The sequence below is a fragment of the Microtus pennsylvanicus genome, chromosome 7 (genome assembly GCF_037038515.1).
Source record: "Microtus pennsylvanicus isolate mMicPen1 chromosome 7, mMicPen1.hap1, whole genome shotgun sequence".
NCBI classification, from domain to species: Eukaryota; Metazoa; Chordata; class Mammalia; order Rodentia; family Cricetidae; genus Microtus; species Microtus pennsylvanicus.
In genome coordinates, this window is record NC_134585.1 from 36,166,746 (window position 1) to 36,188,852 (window position 22,107).

The 22,107-nt window shown below is 39.8% G+C and overlaps 1 protein-coding gene across 7 annotated transcripts in view; it reads left to right on the forward strand.

Annotated features, from left to right (window-relative positions):
• Positions 1 to 891: 891 nt before the first annotated feature.
• The window catches only part of Znf451 (zinc finger protein 451), a 57,369-nt gene continuing 36,153 nt past the window's right edge, over positions 892 to 22,107 (forward strand). Inside the window, exons 1-4 of one of the 7 annotated variants that reach the window (XM_075980511.1) lie at positions 892 to 1,107; positions 1,626 to 1,709; positions 10,933 to 11,013; positions 12,808 to 19,262. In XM_075980511.1, coding sequence (XP_075836626.1) covers positions 1,087 to 1,107; positions 1,626 to 1,709; positions 10,933 to 11,013; positions 12,808 to 14,301 — 1,680 coding nt within the window. In that variant the 5' untranslated portion in view covers positions 892 to 1,086 and the 3' untranslated portion in view covers positions 14,302 to 19,262. Of the gene's footprint in view, positions 1,108 to 1,625; positions 1,710 to 10,932; positions 11,014 to 12,807; positions 19,263 to 22,107 lie in introns of those variants that run through there. The other 6 variants (XM_075980503.1, XM_075980505.1, XM_075980509.1 and 3 more) reach the window with 6 other exon arrangements.

The following is a 22,107-nucleotide window of genomic DNA, read 5'->3' on the forward strand; positions in this document are numbered from 1 at the left end:
AACATGTTCTTATTAAACGGGGCAGCCAGGAAAAAAATCACATTAATATTTATGTAGGTTTTCTATTATTCTCTCTCTGGTCCATCCGAGAGATTCAATACTTGCTAGCACTGGGAGATATTAGATGTGAGAAAAGAGACTAGGTTAAGAGTGCATCATATCTTGAACTTGACCTAAAATTATTCATTCCATACCTCCATCCAAAATGTCAAAGAGAAAAAAAGGCAACAAAGTGTTTCCGGTCACCAACCGTCTGGCCCGAAACAAAGACCACTGGGCTTTGCTTTCTTAAAGGTCTGAAAAAGGTTAACTGACTTTACTAGGTCTGTTTCCCACTGGTCCCCTTATGCCCACACGTTTGAGTCCCATTTTCCAAGAAATTAACCAACCAGCTCAACCTAGCCTGGAGAGAGAAACCTGGACATGAATCACCACCCGCAGCCCTATAAGACCTAAATAGTAATGCTTTTAGTTTACAGGAACCCCTGTCTGGAAACCTGTGCACAACAAGGAAGCCACTTTGGGAGACTACTGCAAGAATTAACGACCTCTCAGAAATGTCACATAAGCTCTTGCATCTGCCACCCTTGCCAAGATGCTAAAGGAAAAAAAAATCCTCCATTTTTCCATTCGCCCCGCTTGTTGCCAGGGGAGCTCTTTCCCTGTCAGTGTCCCCCAAGTTAAAGGGGGCAGCAGAATGAGATTTCGCGTGGACTCAAAACTCTATCAGGCCCTCGCCACCTCCTCCCCCATCTTCCGGAGCTGCTGGTGAGCGCCAAGCTCCAGGTCCTCGCCCGCTTTCCCGGCCACGCGGTCGGCGGCCTCTAGACCGGTGGGAACTACAACTCCCAGGATCCTTCGCGGGGCGGGAGGAAGGCGGGGAGCGTACAAAGCGGCGTTGGAAGCTAGCGGCAGCGAGGCCGCGCTTGGGGTCTAGCGGCTTGGCGTCCCCGCGGCCTGAGGCGTCATCTGCGTGGGCGCTCACGCAGGGCGGGTCGCGCGGCGCAGGGCGAGAGGGAAGTCGTGGCGGCGGCGTCGGGAACAGCAGCAGCGGCGGGAGCGTGGTGCTGACAAGCCGTGCGAGAAATGGGCGACCCAGGGCCGGAGGTGAGTGGCGGCGGCCCGGGCCTTGGCTCGGCCGAGCCCGACCCCGAAGGGTTTGTCTTCTAGGCCGAGGGCCTCAGCTGGGCCGCGGACTGGGGCGATTGCTGGGCCTCCAGGCCTGGTGCACATCTGCGTGGAGCCCTCAACAATGGCGGTCCGGCCGCCCCCAGCCCCTGGCCGCGCTAGCTGTAGCAGCCGCAGCCCTGAGGGTGAGAGACGATTAGAGGTGGGCTGCCCTTGTTTTCCAGCCTGCGTCCCTGAGCCTGGAGGTTTTGAGCCTGCAGCCCCGCTCTTGGAGAAGGCGGGGAGGGGGATTGTGGCAGCTCGCCTGGGAGGCTAGGTCTCTGCAGTTCCCAGACGCCTTAGCAAAACCCGCCTCCATGCAGTTCTGTGAGCCGGATTTGTGCGTGCTCGTGCTGTTCCCGCAGGGGCTTTTGTCTTAAACTCGTTCCTTTGGAAAAAAATTTCTGCCTATCGGTGTGTGACTGAATAGATAAGCGTGTTTTGGCTTTTGTTTATAGATAATAGAATCTGCCCCACCAGCTGGGCCTGAGGCATCTGAATCAACAACGGACGAAAATGAAGACGACATTCAGTTTGTTAGTGTAAGTAGAGCCCGTGAAAGCGTGTGGTAAGCCATTGTGTGCTTAAACCTCTACATTCATCACTCAGCAGATAGGCATGGGTGTCACCTGCTGCCACACAATGGTGCACAGGACATCTACCTGAAGAGCTGCCTGGAGGCTTACCTGAAGGGATACCTGAACAATTTCAGTGGACTTCACAAAGTGGGTGGCCTAAAGAACTGTCATGCACGTAACGGGCCCCTTCCAGATCTTAAGTCTATCCATTCTGTACTGTGGACATTTTCTGTTTTGTTGTAGACACACAGGATGGGTGAATGCTGAGGAGGTAGGAAAGGGCTGTAAAGAGGGCAGCATCTCAGTGCGGTGTATCTTCTAAGATTGCTCGAGGAGGTCCCTAACTTCTGAGGTCATCTTGTTACAGCACTGTACAATTGTTGGTCACAATGAGGAGTCCTGCATCAGTCACCTGGAGCGTGGCTGTGGTTTTCTCACTTTATATCTTTGGAGACAGTAGTCTGCCAGCCTTGTGAACCCGCAGGTTCCTGGGTCCACTCCAGATCTGGTGAATCAGAAATTCAGGGTGGAGCCTAGGTATTGTCATTTTGGCCATTTGGATCTCTCTACACTTTATCGAGTAAAGGGGAAGATAAACAGCTTTGGGTGATTGCCACCTAGAGAGGTTAAATTTGTGTATTGACTATTCTTTTTTGGGTTTGTTTTTTTTGTTGTTGTTGTTTTTGTTTTTCGAGACAAGGTTTCTCTGTAGCTTTGGAGCCTGTCCCAGAACTAGCTCTTGTAGACCAGGCTGGCCTCGAACTCCCAGAGATCCTGCTGCCTCTGCCTCCCGAGTGCTGGGATTAAAGGTGATTAAAGGCGTGCGCCACCACCGCCCGGCTGTTTTTTTTTTTTTTTTTGTTTGTTTTTTGTGAGTTTTTTTTGTTGTTGTTTTTGTTTTTCGAGACAGGGTTTCTCTGTAGCTTTGGAGCCTGTCCTGGAACTAGCTCTTGCTGACCAGGTTGGCCTCGAACTCAACAGAGATTCACCTGCCTCTGCCTCCCAAATCCTGGGATTAAAGGTGTACGCCACCACCGCCTGACTGTATTGACTATTCTTAAAGAACTAGTTAGCCAGAGAACATCCCTGCTCTTTACACTCCTGAAATGCTATAGATAGCTACAGCTTGTTATAAAATCTGTATAGTTCTTTATTGTTCTTGTGATACATATATGGAAGTTTTGGCTAACTGTAAAATAGTGACTATTAAAGAATATCCTACCCGACATTGAACCATTGTGGCAATCCATTGTGTATGGTGTTTTCATGGGGTTGTTGTGAGGGGAGCCCTCAGAGTTAATTTCTTGGCAGTTTTCCCATTGCACACTGCACTCTGTCCTTTTCATTTGAACTTCGAGGATCTGGAGTGAGGTTTGGGGATACATTGACTTGTTTCTTTCTTCCTAGCGGACTGAAGTATTTTGGAGAAAGGAGAATGTTGGTAATTAATCCTACCCCTCCAACATGTGTTTGATTAAGGCATTTGTGACTCGTTAAGACAGATATTTCATATTCTCGAAGGGTAACTCTTGATTATAAAATACAGCCTTCTGAGAAATTGATAGAGCATGTAAAGAGTAAGGTTCTAAAAGGAAATTGTAGCCAGGCTTACATCCCGGCCCTCACGGAGGCAGAGACAGGTGTATCTACAAAATGAGTTCCAGGATAGCCAAAGATAGAGAGACCCTGTCTTGTAAACCCGCCCCCCCCCCCCAAAAGGTAAATTGTTCATATCTTGTGAAATAAAATAGTTTCTAACTGGTTAATTAGGGTATTTATTGATCTGAATTTTAAAAGTAATATTTAAATTTTATTTTAAATGCACAGTTATTTCTATGTTTACATCAAGGATAAAGAATGTATAACATATAAAACTTGGTGTATGCTTGTAAATGCTATCACTTAAATGATGATTAGCGATAGCTTAATTTTACTTGATCCATTTAGAACCCCAGAACTGGGGAGGCCACGCAGAAGGATCTTGAATTGGAAGGCAGTCTGAGCTGCTTCCTTAGGAAGTTCTAGACCTGCTGTGTGCTGTATAGTGAAACCCTATCAAAAAAAAACCCAAACAAACAAACAAAGAACACTGCTACTAACAGGACAAAAAGTATCCAGAAACAGAATCTTGTCTTTTTTTTTAAGATTTATTAATTTATGTATACAGTATCCTGCCCCTGCAAGCCAGAAGAGGGCACCAGATCTCATTACAGAGAGGTTGTGAGCCACTATGTGGTAGCTGGGAATTGAACTCAGGACCTCTGGAAGAGCAGTGCTCTTAACTGTTAAATCATCTCTCCAGCCCCCAGAATCTTGTGTTCTTTGTAACACAGTTCTGTTTCTCTGGAAGTTCTTATCTAGTAAAGAAACCAGGTTTCTGTCTGAGTTTTTCAGTATAAACAACATAATGTAATGTCTTGATTTACTTGGTTTTGATTATTCGCTTGTAATTTATAGCGAAATTATGGTATTTCTGTGCGACTGTTAAAACTGCACAGGAGTAAACTGCTATCGGACAGGAGACTCTCTGTGATATGAAGGCTAAGACACACCGCATACTTAAAGAATCTAGATATGGAGATGCAAAAGGGAATCCTTTGTTTAACTTTTGTTGAAATATTTAGGGAAGTACGTGGTTCATAGGTGTCCTTGTTTGATATTTGCAATGGTGATAAATTTAAGATTTTAAAAAAGATGTATTTACTTAATGTGTGACTGTTTTGCCTGTATATATGTACACTTGCATACCTGGTGCCCACAGATCAGAAGAGGGCCTCTGATCTTCCGAGAACTAGAGTTGTGGATGGTTGTGAGCTGCAATGTGGTTGCTGGAGCCCAGATGTGACCCACATTACATGATTGTTGAGAATACAGTCTGGGTCTTCTGCAAGAGCAGCAAGTGCTCTTAAGTGTTGAACCTTCTCTCCAGTTCTCTCAGTGTAATATATTTTTATAAGTGGTGCTTCTTCTGGTAAGTTTTTATTGTCAGTTTGACATAAATGAGTCAAGTAGGAAGAAGGAGCCTCAGTTGGGGATTGCATAGATTAGCTGGCCTGTGGGCATGTCTGTGGGGCATTTTCTGGATGGTTGATTAATGCAGGAAGACCCATCCTACTGAGTATTATGTCTCTAGGCAGGTGGTTATTTGCTGGGTTAAAAAAGCATGAGCCAGAGAGAGAGAGCTCTTGAGTAAGGGTCAGTAAGAGCATTCCTTCTTGGTTCCTACTTTGAGGTCTGGCTCCCTCACAGCTGGGCTGTGACCTGGAAGTATAGGATGAACACCTTTCCTCCACAAGTTGATTTAGGTTCTGATGTTTATCACAGCAACAGGAAAGCCATTTAGGACAGTGCCTCAGTCAAGAAAGGATGGCACTGATAAGAACTTTTTGTTTGTGCCTGTTAATTATGTCTTCTGTTTAGCAGTATGGCCCTTTGTTCAACTTGTATCTTTATGGTTTCTTTTGGAAAAGGACATCTTTCCTTAAATTTTTTTTTTTACTTCCAAAAAAAAATTAAGTTAAATAACTGCTAACAGAATTGTTCACAGTGCCACTTTATATATAAAGGCATACACACTGCTGGGAACCTATCATAATCTTCATAACAAGACAAGAGATTCAGAATTTCAAAGCATAATTTCATTGAGCACCCAGATTGAATATTAATACTGCAGTAGAAAGGATGCATGCAGAAAGCATCATTAATAATAATATATTATTTAACTCTGTGTGTGTGTGTGTGTGTGTGTGTGTGTATATGAGTGTGTATATGAGAGAGAGAGAGAGAGAGTAACTTTGCCATGTGTGCAGGTGGAGACAGAAAAAGTGTGTCTGCACTCCTGGAATTACGGGTGCTATTGTGTCGCAGCATGGTTGCTGGGAACTGAACTCGGGTTCCCTGGCAGACCAGTATCAGCCTAACTCCTGAGCCATCTTTCTAGTTGACCAAAAGCATCTTTTGACTAGATTTCTTATACTACTCATTAAGCAAAATAATATTGAGGCTTAGAAAAAAAGAAAAAGAAAGAAGAAAAAAGACACAAGGAGTCCAGGGAACAGGGACTTAGTGAGTAAAAGCACTTGACCTGAATTTTATCCTTGGAGCCTCCATCAAAAAATAATAAACGGAGCCGGGCGATGGTGGCGCACACCTTTAATCCCAGCACTCGGGAGGCAGAGGCAGGATCTCTGTGAGTTCGAGACCAGCCTGGTCTACAAGAGCTAGTTCCAGGACAGGCTCCAAAGCCACAGAGAAACCCTGTCTCGAAAAAACCAAAAAATAATAATAATAATAATAATAAACGAACAAATAGATGTGATGGCAAGTGAGCATCTGTAATCCCGTGGTGACAGCCAACTAGATTTGGAAAAATCTGTACAGCAGCAGAAACAAGAGGAACCCTGCCTCAGCCGAGTGGAAGGTGAGAACTGGAAGGTGTCCTCTGACTTGTGCATGCCTGTAGTAGCACATGTGTATGTATTCACACATGTACACACATACACAGATAACATACACGTACAGAAAAGGCATAAGACTTTATAGTATATTAGTTTGCTATAAATAGTGGTTGGTTATTTGTGTATGTGTGTGCGCGCGCTAGTGGGGATTGACTTTAGGGCCTCCTCCTACTTGCTAGTTGAGTGCTATGTCCCTAGATACTTGAATGTTTAAAATGGCATTTTGAATTAAAAAAAAGAAAGGCATGAAAATGAAAGAACAGCCATATGTGTAGTTTTGTGTTTTAATGTTTTCTTTAGTTTTTAAGATAGGAGAAAGATGGCCCATATGATACAGATCTTGAATGAGGTACTATATTTGAACCAAAAAGTAGGTAGTTGGAAACAATTTGAAAGTTTTGAACTAGACAGAAGTAAGGTATAACCCTAACTTTTCTTTCTTTGAAGTAGAACAGTTGTGGATGATATTTTAATGTATTAGCATCTCTTTCCAAATAGAAAAATTGGTGGTTTTCATTTTGAGAATTGGTATTTAATTACAGTAATGCAAATAGTTTATTGCAATATATTTTAAAACTTAGAATAGTCTTGTATTTCTAATATGTTCTGCATGAGCCTCTCCTGCTAAATTGTAATGGCATTTTGAGTTGAATCCTTTATTTTGTTACTGGTACAAGAGGAGATAAGACTGATTTACTAATTAGTAGTATAAGTTCATATAAAATACCATTTAATTTAAGGACATAGGTAGTTATTATAAATATTACAGGAATAAATATTATAGGAGGTAATCTTTTTCTTCATATTTGTATTGTGAACATTACTTCTTGAGGAATTAGTAACTTATTTGATTGGGCAACATTATGAAATATAATTCAGGCAGTGGTGATTTTTGTTTTTTACTGAAAGGGAACATGTTAACTTGGAAACTTAGGTAATAAGCAGCAATTTTTTAAAAATTTGATTTATACTTAAAAGTATCTCTCAGTTAATAGTGACTGCACAATCGTGTATGTCACTCAGTTTTATTATCTGTATAATAGGATGATTTCAGTAATCAGAATCTCTGTAAAGCAGTTATGGAAATTGGATGATATAATTTGGAAAACCTAGCACAGAGCCTGGTATGGGGCTAGATACATTTTCTCCATTAGGAGTATAATAAGTGGAGTACTACATGTTTTGGTTTCTCAGATTCAGTATGGCAAACAGTTTTTTTTTTAAAAAAAAGATTTATTATGTATACAATGTTCCTCCTGCATGTACACCTCTATGCCAGAAGAGGGCACCAGATCTCATTACAAATGGTTATGAGCCATCATGTGGTTGCTGGGAACTGAACTCAGGACCTCTGGAAGAGCAGTCAATGTGCTTAACCTCTGAGCCATCTCTCCAGCTCCAATGGCAAACAGTTTTAAATAAAGATAAAAGGGAAGTTGATTTTGGTGAGTGCCTGAAATCCAAGCGGTGGAGAGATTGAGGGTAGCTATTGATACAAGCAACATACAGGGACTTCATGGTCAGCCTGGGCACTGTAAGGAGTGAGAGCCCATCTCAAGAGAAAACAAGCCAGTTTGGTAGTATATACTTGTAATCACAGCACTCAGGAGACTGAGGCAGGAGGATTACCTCTAATTTATTTTGTATCTGCAGTGCAAATTAGTTAAACGTGTGCTCTACTTACACAGAAGTATTTTTCTTTGGCATGCTTATGATTTTCCTTTCAGTCGTTTCATGTCTCCTGTATTACTTTTCTCATTGCTGTCATCAAATGCTTGACTGCAGCTTATGCAATGAAGGGTTTATTTTGGCTCACAGTCCACAGTAGGGAGGAAAACATGGTGGCAGGAATATAGAAGCAGCTGCTCATGTGTCCACAGGCAGGAAGCAGAAATTGTGCTCCCTCTTACCGGCCATGGGATGGTGCTGCTCAAGAGTAGGGAGGGTCTTCTCAGTCCTGTCAAGTACAGTCTTCAAGTTCTCCTTGTCTCATTCTATCCCTTGTAAGTTAGTAATCATTTGTTGCATAAGTGAATCCCCCCCCCTTTTGTTTTCTCTTGTCCTGGGTATTTTTTATTATTTTGTCTTAATGACTAAATTGTATGAAATTATCTTTTATAGTTCAGCAACAGTTGCATATCAGTGAAATGATTTAGTAGTAAAGTTCTGGTAGTCTTGCAGTCTTGCTTTATCTATCTGATCTTATTTTTGGCCATATGTATCTTTATATTTTAAGAATTGTTAAATTTTGTATATTTGAGCCAGCATTTTGCCTGGGCTGGTCTTGGGAACTTAATAACCTTCTTGCCTTTGCCTCTGGAATGCTGGGATTTTAGATATATGCTATCACACCTGACTTAAGTCTTTTTTATTTTCCCTAGTACTGGGGATTGAACCTCAGGGCCTTGTGCATGTTAAGATCCCCACCACCAGGTTGCACCACCAATCCCTTGCATATTCTTTATTTAGTCCTGGCCTTGAACTTATAGCATGTCCTGTATTACAGGCCTGTGCTACACATGCCCAGCTTATTTTCATTTTCTTGATAGATTTCTGTAATGTCCAGCTGGCTCTGGCCTGCAATTCCCTAAGTATTACAGCCTGGCTAGCCTAGAACTTACCAGACTCTCGGTGCTGGGACTATAGGTGTATACTAAGACCCATTTCTCTTTTTTATTTATGGAAATTCTACCCATACCTCTGTGTTTGTGTTATTACCTGGAGACTGTCTCGATTCATTATACCTGTGTAGAGTATTAAGTTCCTAAAAGTCAGGTCTGACGACACAGCTATGATGCCTGTGATCCTGTACTTAGGAGGCTGAGGAAGATTGTGGATTTGAGGCCAGAATGGGCTGCATAAAAAAGTTCCAGGCCACCCAGGCTTCATAGACCCTATTTGTCAGAAATAAACCAGAAAGTGGAGTATAGTGTAACAAGTTCCTAAATAACATTGCTTGAATAATCCAGACTATGGTGATAATATCAATGGTCAAAGCAGATCCATTTTCATCTTTCTTACTGCCTTCTTGAATTTGAACATATGATCAATGATTGGACAATATCAGTACCAAGAGTAGACTTTAGTCTTAAAGTAGATGATACATCTCTGTTGACCATGTGATTATCCCCCCCCCCCCCCCATGAATGTTCATCTTAACAGCTTGAGCAAAAATTCCAGTTCCTTTATCACATTTCATGGTTTTAAAGTTTTGCTCACCAGTTTTATCTTGATGTCCAGATCACTATCCAGAAGGATGGTGATTTATGGTTTATTAAAACCTGAGAGAAAAACACGATCTGGAGGGAGAGAATCTTGAGCTAGATGTTCTTACCTTCTGTCTACAGCAAGCAGCCTTCTTCCCTCTATGATCTCTTAAGATCAGTTGTGTTTTTTTCCTATGTCCCCCTTCCCTTTTATTTCAGTGTATTAGATTTTAAAAATTTGAGTCAAGTTCTCACTTCATAGCCCAGCCTGGCCCTTGAACTTCTACATTATCCCCCAGTGCTAACAAAATAGGCATATACCAGTCATACTGTAGATTTTAGAGGTTTTTGTTTTTGGTTTTTATATTGCTCTCTTTGTCTTTTACGGTATGGTTTATGTGCTTACAAAGCTTTATTTAACATTTCTCTTTCAAAAGTCATAGTAGTTTTGGTGCTCAGTGTTTTTGCCCATATTCTGCACTGATGACTTTATATTGGCTGTAATTATTTCGGTTTAGTTGAGAATTTAGTAGTTTTTCTTGGGGTGGGGGGCGGGGAGCATCTTCCAAATCTCGCTCCCAAAATGTTCATACCCCTAAATTACAGACCTGCATGTTCAGTTGTTGGCCAGGCACCTTTGTGTACATCTGCAATGCTGGCGTTGGCATATTTTTAGTCATTTGAACTACTTTGATTTCTTGATTTTGTTTTTTTGTTTGTTTGTTTGTTTGTTTGGTTGGTTGGTTAGTTTTGGTTCTTTGGATAAGATTTAATTTTCTCATCTATTTTTTTTCCATTGTGCCCAGGTTCTCTTAGGTGCACTTCACTCTTTTTATCATTACCTTTAAAAGTTGTACATTATTGTGTGTCTGTACTAATAAGTTATCTTGTTTTCCCAGTTTTTGTATTCTTCTGTGGTGTTCCTATAATGTTATTCCCATTGTGATGTTACTTACTAATTCCTTTTTGCCTATTGAATCGAGAGCTGGACTTTTAGCCTAGCATAAGAATAGGAAGAAGATTGGAGAAGAATCTGGGTTTAATGTTTTACTCTCTTAAGTTTAGGGAATGAAGCTAAGTTATTGGTCAAAGATCTCTGTGATCACAAATTTGGATATCTTACTGTTGGTACTCATCCTAGGTGAAACGCACTGGGTCGTGGTACCCTGTGGGTTTAGGGTTAACTTTTAGGTGCCCCCCATTTCTTTTTAAAGATACTGTCTCACTTTGTAGGCCATGGTCTAGAATTTGCTGTGATATAGTCCAGCTGGTCTTGAACATGTAGTCATCCTGCCTCAGTTTTAAACTGCTTAGTACTGTAGGCATGTACCATCATGCCTGGCTCATTCAAAAAAAAAAAACTCTGAATAGTTACTTTTGCTTATAATTTGTTTGTTTGGTTTTTTTTTTCTACTACTTGTATGTGTTCCTTCTCAGAACCAATCCCAACAAAGAACATTGTTTAAAATTCTGGTTTGGTTTAAATGATGTTCATGATAGGCATTTCTTCAATTCTGTTTATAGGAAGGACCATTAAGACCTGTTCTTGAATATATTGATCTGGTCAGCAGTGATGATGAAGAGCCTAGCACCTCTCATAGTGATGTAAGTACATTACATTTGATTTAAACTTTTTCACTTGTGTCAGTTAAGAGTTTTTTGTTTTTTCTGAAGAGTGAGGAAAGCAGTAACTGTGTTTAAGAGCATCAGTGCTCTAGAAAAATGTTCATTTCTGTCAGGATGGACCAGCATAGTTAGTTCAAGGAGTCTTTCACTTCTTCAGTTCTTAAATTTGTAGGAAACTTAACACTGGAGAGAAATAACTGATAAAAAGGGAATTGTAATTAAAAACCACAAGCTTTTTGCTCACCTCCACCCCCTTCTTTCTTATAACTCTCTTCTGGTATTTATATAGCTGAATTCTTCACTTTTTGAACTATGTGGCCAGAGAAAATTTGTCTTGGGAGAAAGGAAGTGTGAAGATCTTTCAGGAAATGGAATGTGGAGACTTAGAGCCGATAAATGATTCCAGTCTTCTCTCCTATTATCCTTTCCTCTCCCCATCCTTAGAACTGGTACATGTGACCTGCTACTTGTAGGGTTGATCTTTAAACCGATGCCATACTCTAAGAGTTGAATTCCTTGAACCCTTCACAGCAATGTTGGCTTCCATTTATTACTACTTAGCCCAAATTTCTGTTAATGAACTTTTCTTGATTAGAGAATTCCTAGTTCTTGCTTGCTTGTGGTGACCAGAGCCTTCTTGTTTTATGACATAGGGACTTGAGACTTGGATCTGTGATCAGAATGGCTCAGTTTGAGATTTCTCTCACTTCATCTTAGCCCTTGCATTGTGTTGCTTTATTTTGTTTATTTTTTTGTTTTTTTTGCAATTCAAATGAGAATTAGTTCTGCCTCACAGGATTGTCTTGGGGATGAAATGAAAAAGTAAATATATAAGTTCCTTAAAACTACAAAATATTAAGCAGAAATATACAACCAGAAGGTTATTCATGGGGAGTTAAGAAAAAAAATCTTAAGGCAATTTAAAATGACCCCACTTGAGGGAATTAAAATTTTTTTTCCCATTTTAGTAGTACTCTATTCAAGTTTTCTCCGCCATCATCTTCCACTTGCTGTCTTGTATATACTGAACAGATGTTTTTTTCTTTTATTAGTTGTTATTACAAGTGTCCTTACCGCAGCATCTTATCTTAGCCTGAGATTAAGCAAGAGAGTAAAATAAGTACTACTTTGAACTGAATTTTTGTTTGGCGTGTGTTTGTGTGTGTGTGTGTGTGTGTGTGTGTGTGTGTGTTTGTATGGATGTGTGCGAATGTATGTGCAGGTGCAAGAACACACATGTGAAGGACAGAGGCTAACATCAGGGTTCTTCTTCAGTTGCTTTCTACCTTACTTATTTTACTTTATTTTTGAGGAACTCTTAATGAACCTGGAGCTGGCTGGCTAACTACACTGTCTGGCCAGTGCATTTGGGATTTGCTTGTGTCCATTTCCCCAGTGCTAGAATTACAGATGTCCAGTTGCATGCCTTGCTTTTATGTGGATACTAGGCATCTAAACTCAGGTCCTCATATTTGTGTGACAAGCACTTTACATTCTAAACCATCTCCCAACTCCAAAATGATTTTATTTTTATCATGATTTTTTTTTTATGTTCAACATTAATGCTTATTGTTTTAATGGGGTCAAGGGTAATGAATCCTGTGCATTTGTCTTCTGTTTTCTTTTGCTGACCTATTGTTTCTGTCATTCTTATTTATAATAATATAAAATTTGAATTCTACTTACTGGACATGCATCTCTGCACTTGAAAGTTAACATATTAAAAGCATTTTTTTTTCTTCCTTGGTTTTCTTGTTCATGTGGATAACCCAGAGAATGCCTGAATCTAAGGTGCCACCCTCTGAGAATCATCGCCCAGAAATGTGCTCTAGCTGCAGTGTTCCTCTTCCCATTGGAGACAGCAGCTCCTCCTCTGGGAGTTGTGCCAACAGTCCACAAAGAATAGTTTCTCAACCTTCTTCTGTTGAGAATCAGTTGGAGAACCAGAAAAATGATCAAAATAATTCAGATATTAATATCTCTGAAACAGAGACACTTAAATCACAAAACAGTCAGACTCTACCTTCATCATCACTACTGGTCCCCCAAGAGTCTTTGGCTTTTTCTGAGGTCAAAGAAGATTTACCTATCATGATGTCTTCAGCTTCACAGAATGGACAGGATGCCATCCTGTATCTCCAGACACAAGTGGCTGAGATGTCCAGAGTCATACGTGATCTGCAGTCCAGGAGTTGTTTTAGATTTCATCATTCTAGGTCAAGTGAGAACTCGTCAGTTCCTTGGGATATGTCCACCTCTAAGGAGGACGGCTTATCTACAGTTGAAGAAGAGGCTGATTGCAAATCTCCATCAGCTGATGACAAAGGGCAGCCAACTGACCCCATGCAATCTAGTTTCACGGGTCTTTTGAAGAGAATGGAACAAAGAGGTGTTATAAAGAGGGTGACATTACAGTCTGAAACCGAAACATGTGAGGGGAAGCCTGATTGGATGACCTCTAAAAAACGTTTGGTTCCTCCATTGCATCCACTTTTGAGAATTGCCACCACTGAAGTTTTTAAAGACCCTGCTGATTGCCATCCTTCTTCCTTCATGGGACATAGGGTATATCCTGTGGCCAAGGACACATCTCCTTTCCAACCAAATCCACCAGCTGAGGGACCCATTATAGATGTACTAGAACATAGCAAAAGAGGAAACACGACATCTCCTTTAGACTCTACCTCAAAAGAAATGGAGGTCATGGGTTGTAGGTTCTACCACGCTGCTTCCATTGCAGCCCGAGCTGCCAGCTATATGGCCTATATGACTCAGTATCAGCGTAAACTCTGGGAAGACATGGAAGATCTGGTTCATGATCCAGAGTTTGATCGCGGAAAAGCAAGGTGTATAATATCGGATGGCATGGATGCAGGACTTTGGCAGCTTTGTACCACCAGGGACATAATGGACTCTGTAGTCAGAGTTATGGCCATGGCAGTAGACTATAGAAGACAGGCCTGGCTTCGACTTACATCTCTCACTAAGAAAACCCAGGAGAAGATCTTACACTTGCCCTTTGATGGTACATCTCTTTTTGGACAAGATGTGAATGCTATTGTTGCAGAAGACAATAGTATTAAAGAAAATGAATATAAAGATCACAATAAATACTATACTCAGCATCGATACTTTTATAGTCACGATCAGAAAGCACATTATCACAACAGAGGGTACTCCAAAGGGGATTGGTACAAACCCCGGAATCACCCTTATAGATATAGAAAAAAGGGAGACTCTCCAGAGCGACATGGGTATAAAAATTAATACTCTGGATGTTTAGCAGATTACCCTTCCAAGATCCTACTTTACCTGTTTTTCCTCAAGTTGGGGTCATCTCAGAAAATGAGTGCATGTCTGGAATAATCACAGCTGATGTCTGAGTTCTAGACCTTTGGAATGAAGTTTATGATAAAAAGACTTAAGCTTTGTTGGCCAAATGGAGACTTTGCTCTAAGGAGTATTGGACAGGGGTTTACCCATTATTTTTGTTCCAAAATAAGTCCAGAGAAGGGTACTCAGGAATCTGAATCTTCTGGAATTAAAAGAAAATGTGTAGATTCATGCCTCAGGAAAATCTTGTTGGTAAACTGAGGACTAGCAGATTTTGGATCTGGAAACAATTTGCTACTAGATCAGTGTTTACTAAGACTGAAGTGCAAAACCTTCATTTTTAGATCACCAGTGCTTCTGGAACTTCAGGCTTCAGCTTGATGGGTCATCAAAAAGTGGTAGATGTGTTACAGTCCCTCTGTTAAGATTATCAGCTCACCATAGTTCATACAGTTATCAGTCATGAAGCTATATGTCTGCTGGAATTCCTTAAAATTTTTGCCAAATCCAGTTTACTTCTAACTGGGATGATTAAATGTCAAAGGTCTACTTTTGGACTCAAAGTGGAAAAAGTATTTTCCTACCTGTAACATGACTGTAGAAAAGTTAAACTCTTCATCCTGACTGAAGGCTACCACACCATCACTGCTCATAACGCTGCATGTGGGATAGCTTTCATTGCCATCAATCCTTGTAGTCTTTGACTTACCACCTGTGAGACTCAGGCGTGAAAGTGGGCCTTCCAGTGAGACGGCCTTCTTAAACCTGTTTTCTAAGCAGTTGCTTCTTTTGAGGTTGATAGTGCATTACATTCTCAGTACAATAGACAAATGCATCGCCATGGCCCTGGAAATACAGAATATTATTCCCATCATCCAGGCATGCAAATCTGAACTCTTTAAGAGCAAGAATTCCAAACATGCCTGACAATCTGGTCTCTTGAAGTAAAGAGGGATGACATTAGTCTAGACTTACTTGAGAAATCCCTGATATGTAAAGTGTGATTGGGTGTTTTCAAGATACACAGCTGTTTCTGAATATAGATGATAATACTTCTTATTGAATTCTTGAAAGGTTGGAATCAACACTTGAGTGATGTGTTCTTGGTTGACTTAATTTGTCGTGTAATCCAACTGGACTAACTCTAAGAGATGATTTACATTTTGCTCCCAATAATAACGCTCCACCTTTCTGGAGCTGGCAGCAGATACCTCAGTTATGTTAGTGTCCTACGGTATCATCTCTAATCTCAAGGCAATGGCTATATAATATACTAGCCCCTATGTCCTTGTCTTCACAGCATGACTTTTAAAGTAGAAAGTGTCAAGTTTGAGGAGGTTTGAACACTTCACCTAATGTAACTTGGCAGCCAAAAAATAATTTTTTCACAAATGTAATTATGTAACGTCTTGGATGTTCAAACACCTGCTTTTTCTTTATTTTTAATCTGCTTGATCAAAATGTTTTAAGTATACTATTAGTGGAATATAGCACTGACTTATGGGTTTATGTGATTTCTGTTTCTTACCATGATTCTTACATCATAGTGGTTGACATTTTCTGTGATGCTAACCTCTTTGTAAGTCATTAGACAATGCCTTCCTCCTTTCATACCCATAGCCAGCACTCTGCTTAATCTACATTTCTTTGTCTTACTACATAGAACTTGATATGTAGACCAGGCTGGCCTTGGACCCATAGCTATCAGCTTAGCTCTGCCTCCAAATAAAGGCCCGGCTGGCACTTCTCATTTGTGCATCTAGATTGAAGGCATGGATTTCACAGCTTGGATGAAGTTACTTTGTCAGATCATTTTAGGGTACTGTATTGGACCTATTTGTTTTCTTTGTAGATTAAACCTGAACTAGTTATCAAGCATTTAGCAAATTTAACCAAATTGTATCTAGGGTTAATATTTAACTTACTTTTCTGTATTATCAACAACATTTTACTTTGACTTCCTTAGGTTCGTTCCAGGGCTCTCTAAAGTGTCTCTCAGATGAGCTCCAGAAAAAAAACAGACTTTTGTAGCTCACAGCGAATTCTATACAAAGGCGTAGACTCAAGCCCCTACCCATAGCAGTGCAGTTTCTTCTGAGAAAGGAGTAGCCACTCAGACGGCATTGGGGAAAGGGTGCACGCAACTTTGTGCAGTGTTTCTGACTAGTTCGGGTTACTGCAGATGTTCCTCCTTTTCCATCTTGCCCTGAATTAGATGCTACATAGCACATATGATTTGAGAAACTCCTATTGTTCAAAAACGAAACAAAAATAAATAATGCTTGAAGACATGTTCTTGGAAACTTTTGGCATTCCCACCTAATTTATTTGTACCAATTATTGCTTTAAATCATAGTAGACAACAACATAAGAAGCACATGAAATTTAGCACTTTAATAATTTTCACAATATTATACACTGTTAAATATGTTCAGGACAGCCCTACTATCATCTTAGATGTTTAAGCTATTTCTTAATGAAGTACATTGCTTGACTACTAATTGTTAAGTCCAAGCAACTCCAAAGGACTCAATTTTCCTGAAAGTGAAGAGTGTCAGGAAATCACCAGATTAGTGATTAAACAGACAAACTAAAAAAGTATTTGGCCCTTGAGTCGTTTGTGAACAGAGTATGGTAGGGTGGGAGCTCTCTTAGCTGTAGCTACTTGACTCAGAAATATTCCAACATCTTTTACCTGTTTATCTTTCTTTTTTTTTTTAACTCTGGCAAACTTGAATGATTATGATGGTGTTATAAAAGTTGGTACTTGGTGTAGTGAGACAACCCCAGTAGACAGTACAGTAGAATATAGCATTTAGATTTAACCAGCTAAATATTTAGATTGTGTCTGCAGAGCCTGCAGCAGAATTTCCTATTAGGTTGAGTGAGAATATCACTAGCTTTTTTAGATACCTTGGAGTACTTAAAAGTTTAATGATTTGATTTTCTCGAAAGGGATGTGTTTAGTGATCCTTTCCTTCAAAATGTCCTTTCTTGACTAGACGTAAGATGTATTTGAAGACAATATGGTTTTTTGTAGTTACTGTGTATAGAGAAATACTGTTTCCATTTATTGTTATATAAAGTGCCTTTTTAAATTTCATTCTTATGTTTAAGACCTAACCTTCGATGTGGTGTTCATGTGACTTCACAGTGATTTACCTAGTTTATTATCTTTATTATCTGTACAATTGCACTATTTCCATGTACTTCTGAATGCTAATTTGTTTTTTTATAGCTCTGTTACTAATTTCAGAAGGTTATAGCATAAATCTCCCTCTTTATTTAATTAATGTCACAGAAGTTTGTTTTAGGTTTTAATGATTGGTTTCTAGACATAAAAGTAGCTCTTTTTTTCTTTGTATATTCTAGATTTTCTGATGTAGTCATTTATCTCACATCTAACCTTGCTCATCATAGCCATAGTAAAACAACTTATATTTGCTTAATGGATGTGTTTACTGGGATAAAAACAGCAAGGTCATTTTAAACAGTAAAGTTGATGGCACTATATATTATATATAGTAGTCTGTGGCAGCTTCCTTGTCAGTATAATTGGTTTTTTTTTCCTTTTTAAACTGGCAGCTTCTTTATTAGTATAACTGCATTTATTAGCCTTCAAAATGCTATTTTTGAGGGCAGCATATATTCTTTCAGGCTACTTTACTGCATTATACCTAAGTGACCTGATTGATAGCGTCCTTAAGGGCCTGACACATCCAGGATATATACCTCTCAGGTGTTGTAAGCAAGGAGGTTGAAAAGACAAAGTCCAGAATTCCCTCTCACTGTAGAATTGGATACTGATAAGGGTAACAGAAAGGTTAGCCACACTCATCATTCTTGAAGTTCTAGTTCATTGGGATTCTGCTGAAGGCTTAGGATTATGTGTTAGATCCTTTTAGGAGTAGAAGACTGCAATAACAATTTTTGTTCTTCAATGTGAGGCATATTTTGCCCCAGTTTTGCACTGTCCAGTTCCCCTGTTTTTGAAATTTACCCATATGTACTTAATGTTGATGGCTAGACTAATAACTAATTGTTACTGTGGATACATCTTATGCATGTCATTCGGTTAGTCAGGTTGATTCTGTGTGGTTTTTAGTGGACATACAAACTAGACAGTTTTTTTTCACTTAAAACTTAAAGAAGTTATCAGTAAGTGAGTGTTGTTTACTGTATTGAATGCAGATTTTCTTCATAATTAGCAAGTTTCATAAACCATTAAAATCTATGGAGTTTCCTTTCCTGGATGATTGAGAATGGTGTTTTATTAAATTCTTTTTCTCTTATTAGTGTAGTCCCATTTTTGTACTCCTGTGTCATTATTTATTTGACTTTATTATAATGCACTTTTGTATTACTTAAGATCTTACTACTGGAGTTTGTGTTCACTTCCTGTAGGATGCAGAGGTGGTCCCAGTTCAGTTGTGTCTTGAGAGGGGCTTTAGGTAGCTCCTCAGGCTGCCCCATACCTAATTTTCCTGCTTTCACCTCCTGGGGGCAGGGACTTCAGGGGAATGGCACCATGCTGGGCTTTTAGTCATGCCAGTCTTGCTAAGGGTTTTGATACTGATCTGTCTTTACCCAGAATCTCTTCCCAAGGAAGTCTGATTTTTTCCCTTAATCTCTTTGATGTTGAGATTTTGTATACTTAGCATAAATGTGTATGCATGATATATGTGTGTGTATGGTGAGTGTGTGTGTGTGTGTGTATGTGTGTATAGCACATGGAGGCCAGAGGTTGATGTCAGGTGTCTTCCTTATTTACTTTTGTTTGTTTGTTTGAGATAGGGTCTTTTATTGAACTATGAGTTCACAGGGTTAGCCAACCCAAGACTAGCTAGGCAGTGAGGTCCAGGAATTTCTCCATCCCACCCCCACCTCATACTATATATATCACACATGCATGCTATTGTGCTCAGCATTTTACATGGGTACTTGAGTCCTTGTACTTATGTGGCAAGCACTTTATCTATTTTGAATCCTTTCCCCACCCACCAAAGGAAAACTTTGCTCAAGTTTTCCTTCCGTCTCTCCCCCATTGCTTCTCTTCCCTCTCTCTTCCTCCCCAACCACCTCTCAATCCTATTTCATGTTCCTAAGAGCTGGAATTAGAAAGTGTGAGCCATTTTGTTCTACTAGCCAAGATTTTGATGTTAATTTGTATATTTAAATGTCATTTAATTTGTATGTTTAATAGTCAAAAGCATTTGTATAAGAATGTATTTAGTTTTTCTTAAAATCTTTAAAAAAAAATACAGGGGCCGAGAATATAGTTCTGTGAGAACAGTACTTGCCTAATGGGCAGAATGCCCTGGGATCAAATCCCAGTACTGCATCAACCAGTAATGGTATGTCTAAACCCAGCACTTAGGATGTAGGGGCAGGAGGATCAGAAGTTCAACATCTTTAGCTACTCTTTGAGTTTGTGGCCCTCACGGTCTACATGAGACCCTGTCTCAAAAAGAAAGAAAAAGAATTTCGTAGCCAGTCCAGTCTCAGTTCTTCCTGACTCTTGAACTTTCATTGTTTTTTTGGGGGGGGAGGGGGGATTTGTAATGTCTCATTTCATGGCATTTTCTTAGTTCAGATGTATATATTTAATTGGTGGTGTTGTTGCTGTTGGTTTTGTATTAGATACAGTGTCTCTATAGTTCAGGTTGGCTCTGACTTCAAGACAATTTCACCTCACTTTCCCAAGAACTGGGATTCCAGAAGTAAGCCATTGTATGTTCTTCACAGATGCATTCTGTATATATTGTTAATGGTTAAATTTATTATCATAAAATTCATTTATAGTATAGCTCTGATATGTTTAAAGTCAACCAATCTTTGGGTTTTAAGGGCTTTACTAGTTTTTTTTTTTTTTTTGAGGGAGTTATTGCAGATGGTTTATTGGATTTTCCGAGGTTAGAGTTCTCAGGTTTCTTTTAGAACTTGGAAGACCTTAGATTTTGTTTTTGAGTATTATAGTGTGTTTAGTATTCTTGCCTCTTCTCTTTGGTATAAGTGAAAGTAAATATATATTTGGTGATATTTTTTAAAAATTCAACTTTGACTGTAAATGCCTCAAGTATTGCTTTGTTAGAGGTTCTGTTCGTCCTTGTACAAGGCTAGCTTTCATGTGCTCCTTTTCCCCATGAACTTTATGCCATGCGTTTCGTTTTCTTTTCTGTAAGAGTGACTATTACAGCATTCCATTTGAAGGGACACAGAACTCCCATTTTTGTCTGTGATGGCTGAGTCACACTCCTAGGACTTATTTATAATGCAGTGTATATGTTAAGTAACTTACTGTGCTATGGACCCTTTGTATCTTTTTCAGTTAGTGAGGCAACACTGACCTGAATAATGATGGAATGAAATTACCTCCAATCTTTAAGACACAGGGTGTGTTGTTGTTGCTCAGGCTGGCTCAGGACTTGTTGCAACCCTTCTGCCTCAGGTGCTAGGATTCCAAGTCTTGTTTGAAAAACATTTCATTGCCAGCTAGGTGTGATGTCCCATACCTTTGATTCCCAGCATTATGGAGGCAGAGGCAGGCAGAAGATCCCTATCACTTCTAGGCCAGCCTGATCTATATGGCCAATGGTAGGCCAGCCAAGGCTACATAGTGAAACCCTGTTTCAAGAAAAAATTAAAAAAACAATAACAAGTCCTATTTCTTTGTGGAAATTTTCCTATTTGGAATGCAGCCCATTCCTTAATATCTTAAATAAAATATATTTAATATGTAATGACCTCATTTAGATTCTTAGCACAGAATTGTGCATGTATTTATATTTCTTTAATGACCTGTAATAGCTCTGTGTATTGTGAATGCTTAAGACTACCTTGATCTTGGTTGCAGTGGATTTGTCAGTTTCCTGTCTGGAAGAAAGGCAAGGACAGAATGTGTGTGCTGTATGTACTAAGCATTCCTAGCTACCTTCATCTCTGCAGATGTGTGCCAGTGGTGTGCCTCCACTTTGATGCAGACTCCCTCGGGTCACATCTTTTAGGGACAAATCTTTTTCTGTTTATGGCTATCCATGCCGTCTTGTTAATACTTGGTACTGAGTTTTAGTTATCCCACCTTTGAGATGAGGAATAGCCTTCACTCTTCTGTCGAGGTTCTGTACTATGGCTGTTGTCACAGTGCTCACAGCTTCTGCTCCACTACTCAGACTCAGTTCACTCGTGGCACTGATTAGTCATAATTTTTATCTCTTACTTTTTTGTTCCACTTTTGTGTAGTGAAACAAAGGTGAAATGGTGTTTGAATTTTAAAACACTAAAGGCTTTGACCTCAGTATTAGCAAGTCACTTATTGTCTCAGCCTCTGTTTCCCTACTTTAATTAAGGTACTAACTGGGTGTGGTGGCACACGCCATTACATGCCAGTGCTGGGAGGCAGAGACAGGCTAATCTACATAGTGAGTTCCAGGACAGCCAGGCCTACATGGACCCTGCCTCCAGACAAATAAATACTTTGAAAAACACTAAAGCCTAATGCAGATTTAATTTTATAACTAATTTTGTTATTCTGCATTCTTAGATTTCCTGTGAATGGGATGAATTGCATGCTTTTTACTTTTTTGAAAATTTCATACTTGTGTACCATGTATCTTCGTCATGTTCATCCCCACTCCCTCCTGCTTTCCTGGGCCTCCCTAAACAAATCTCCCCTCCAGCTTAGAAATCTCCCTCCCAGCTTACTGTACTGGCTCTTTTAAAATTTCCCACAGCTTTATTTAG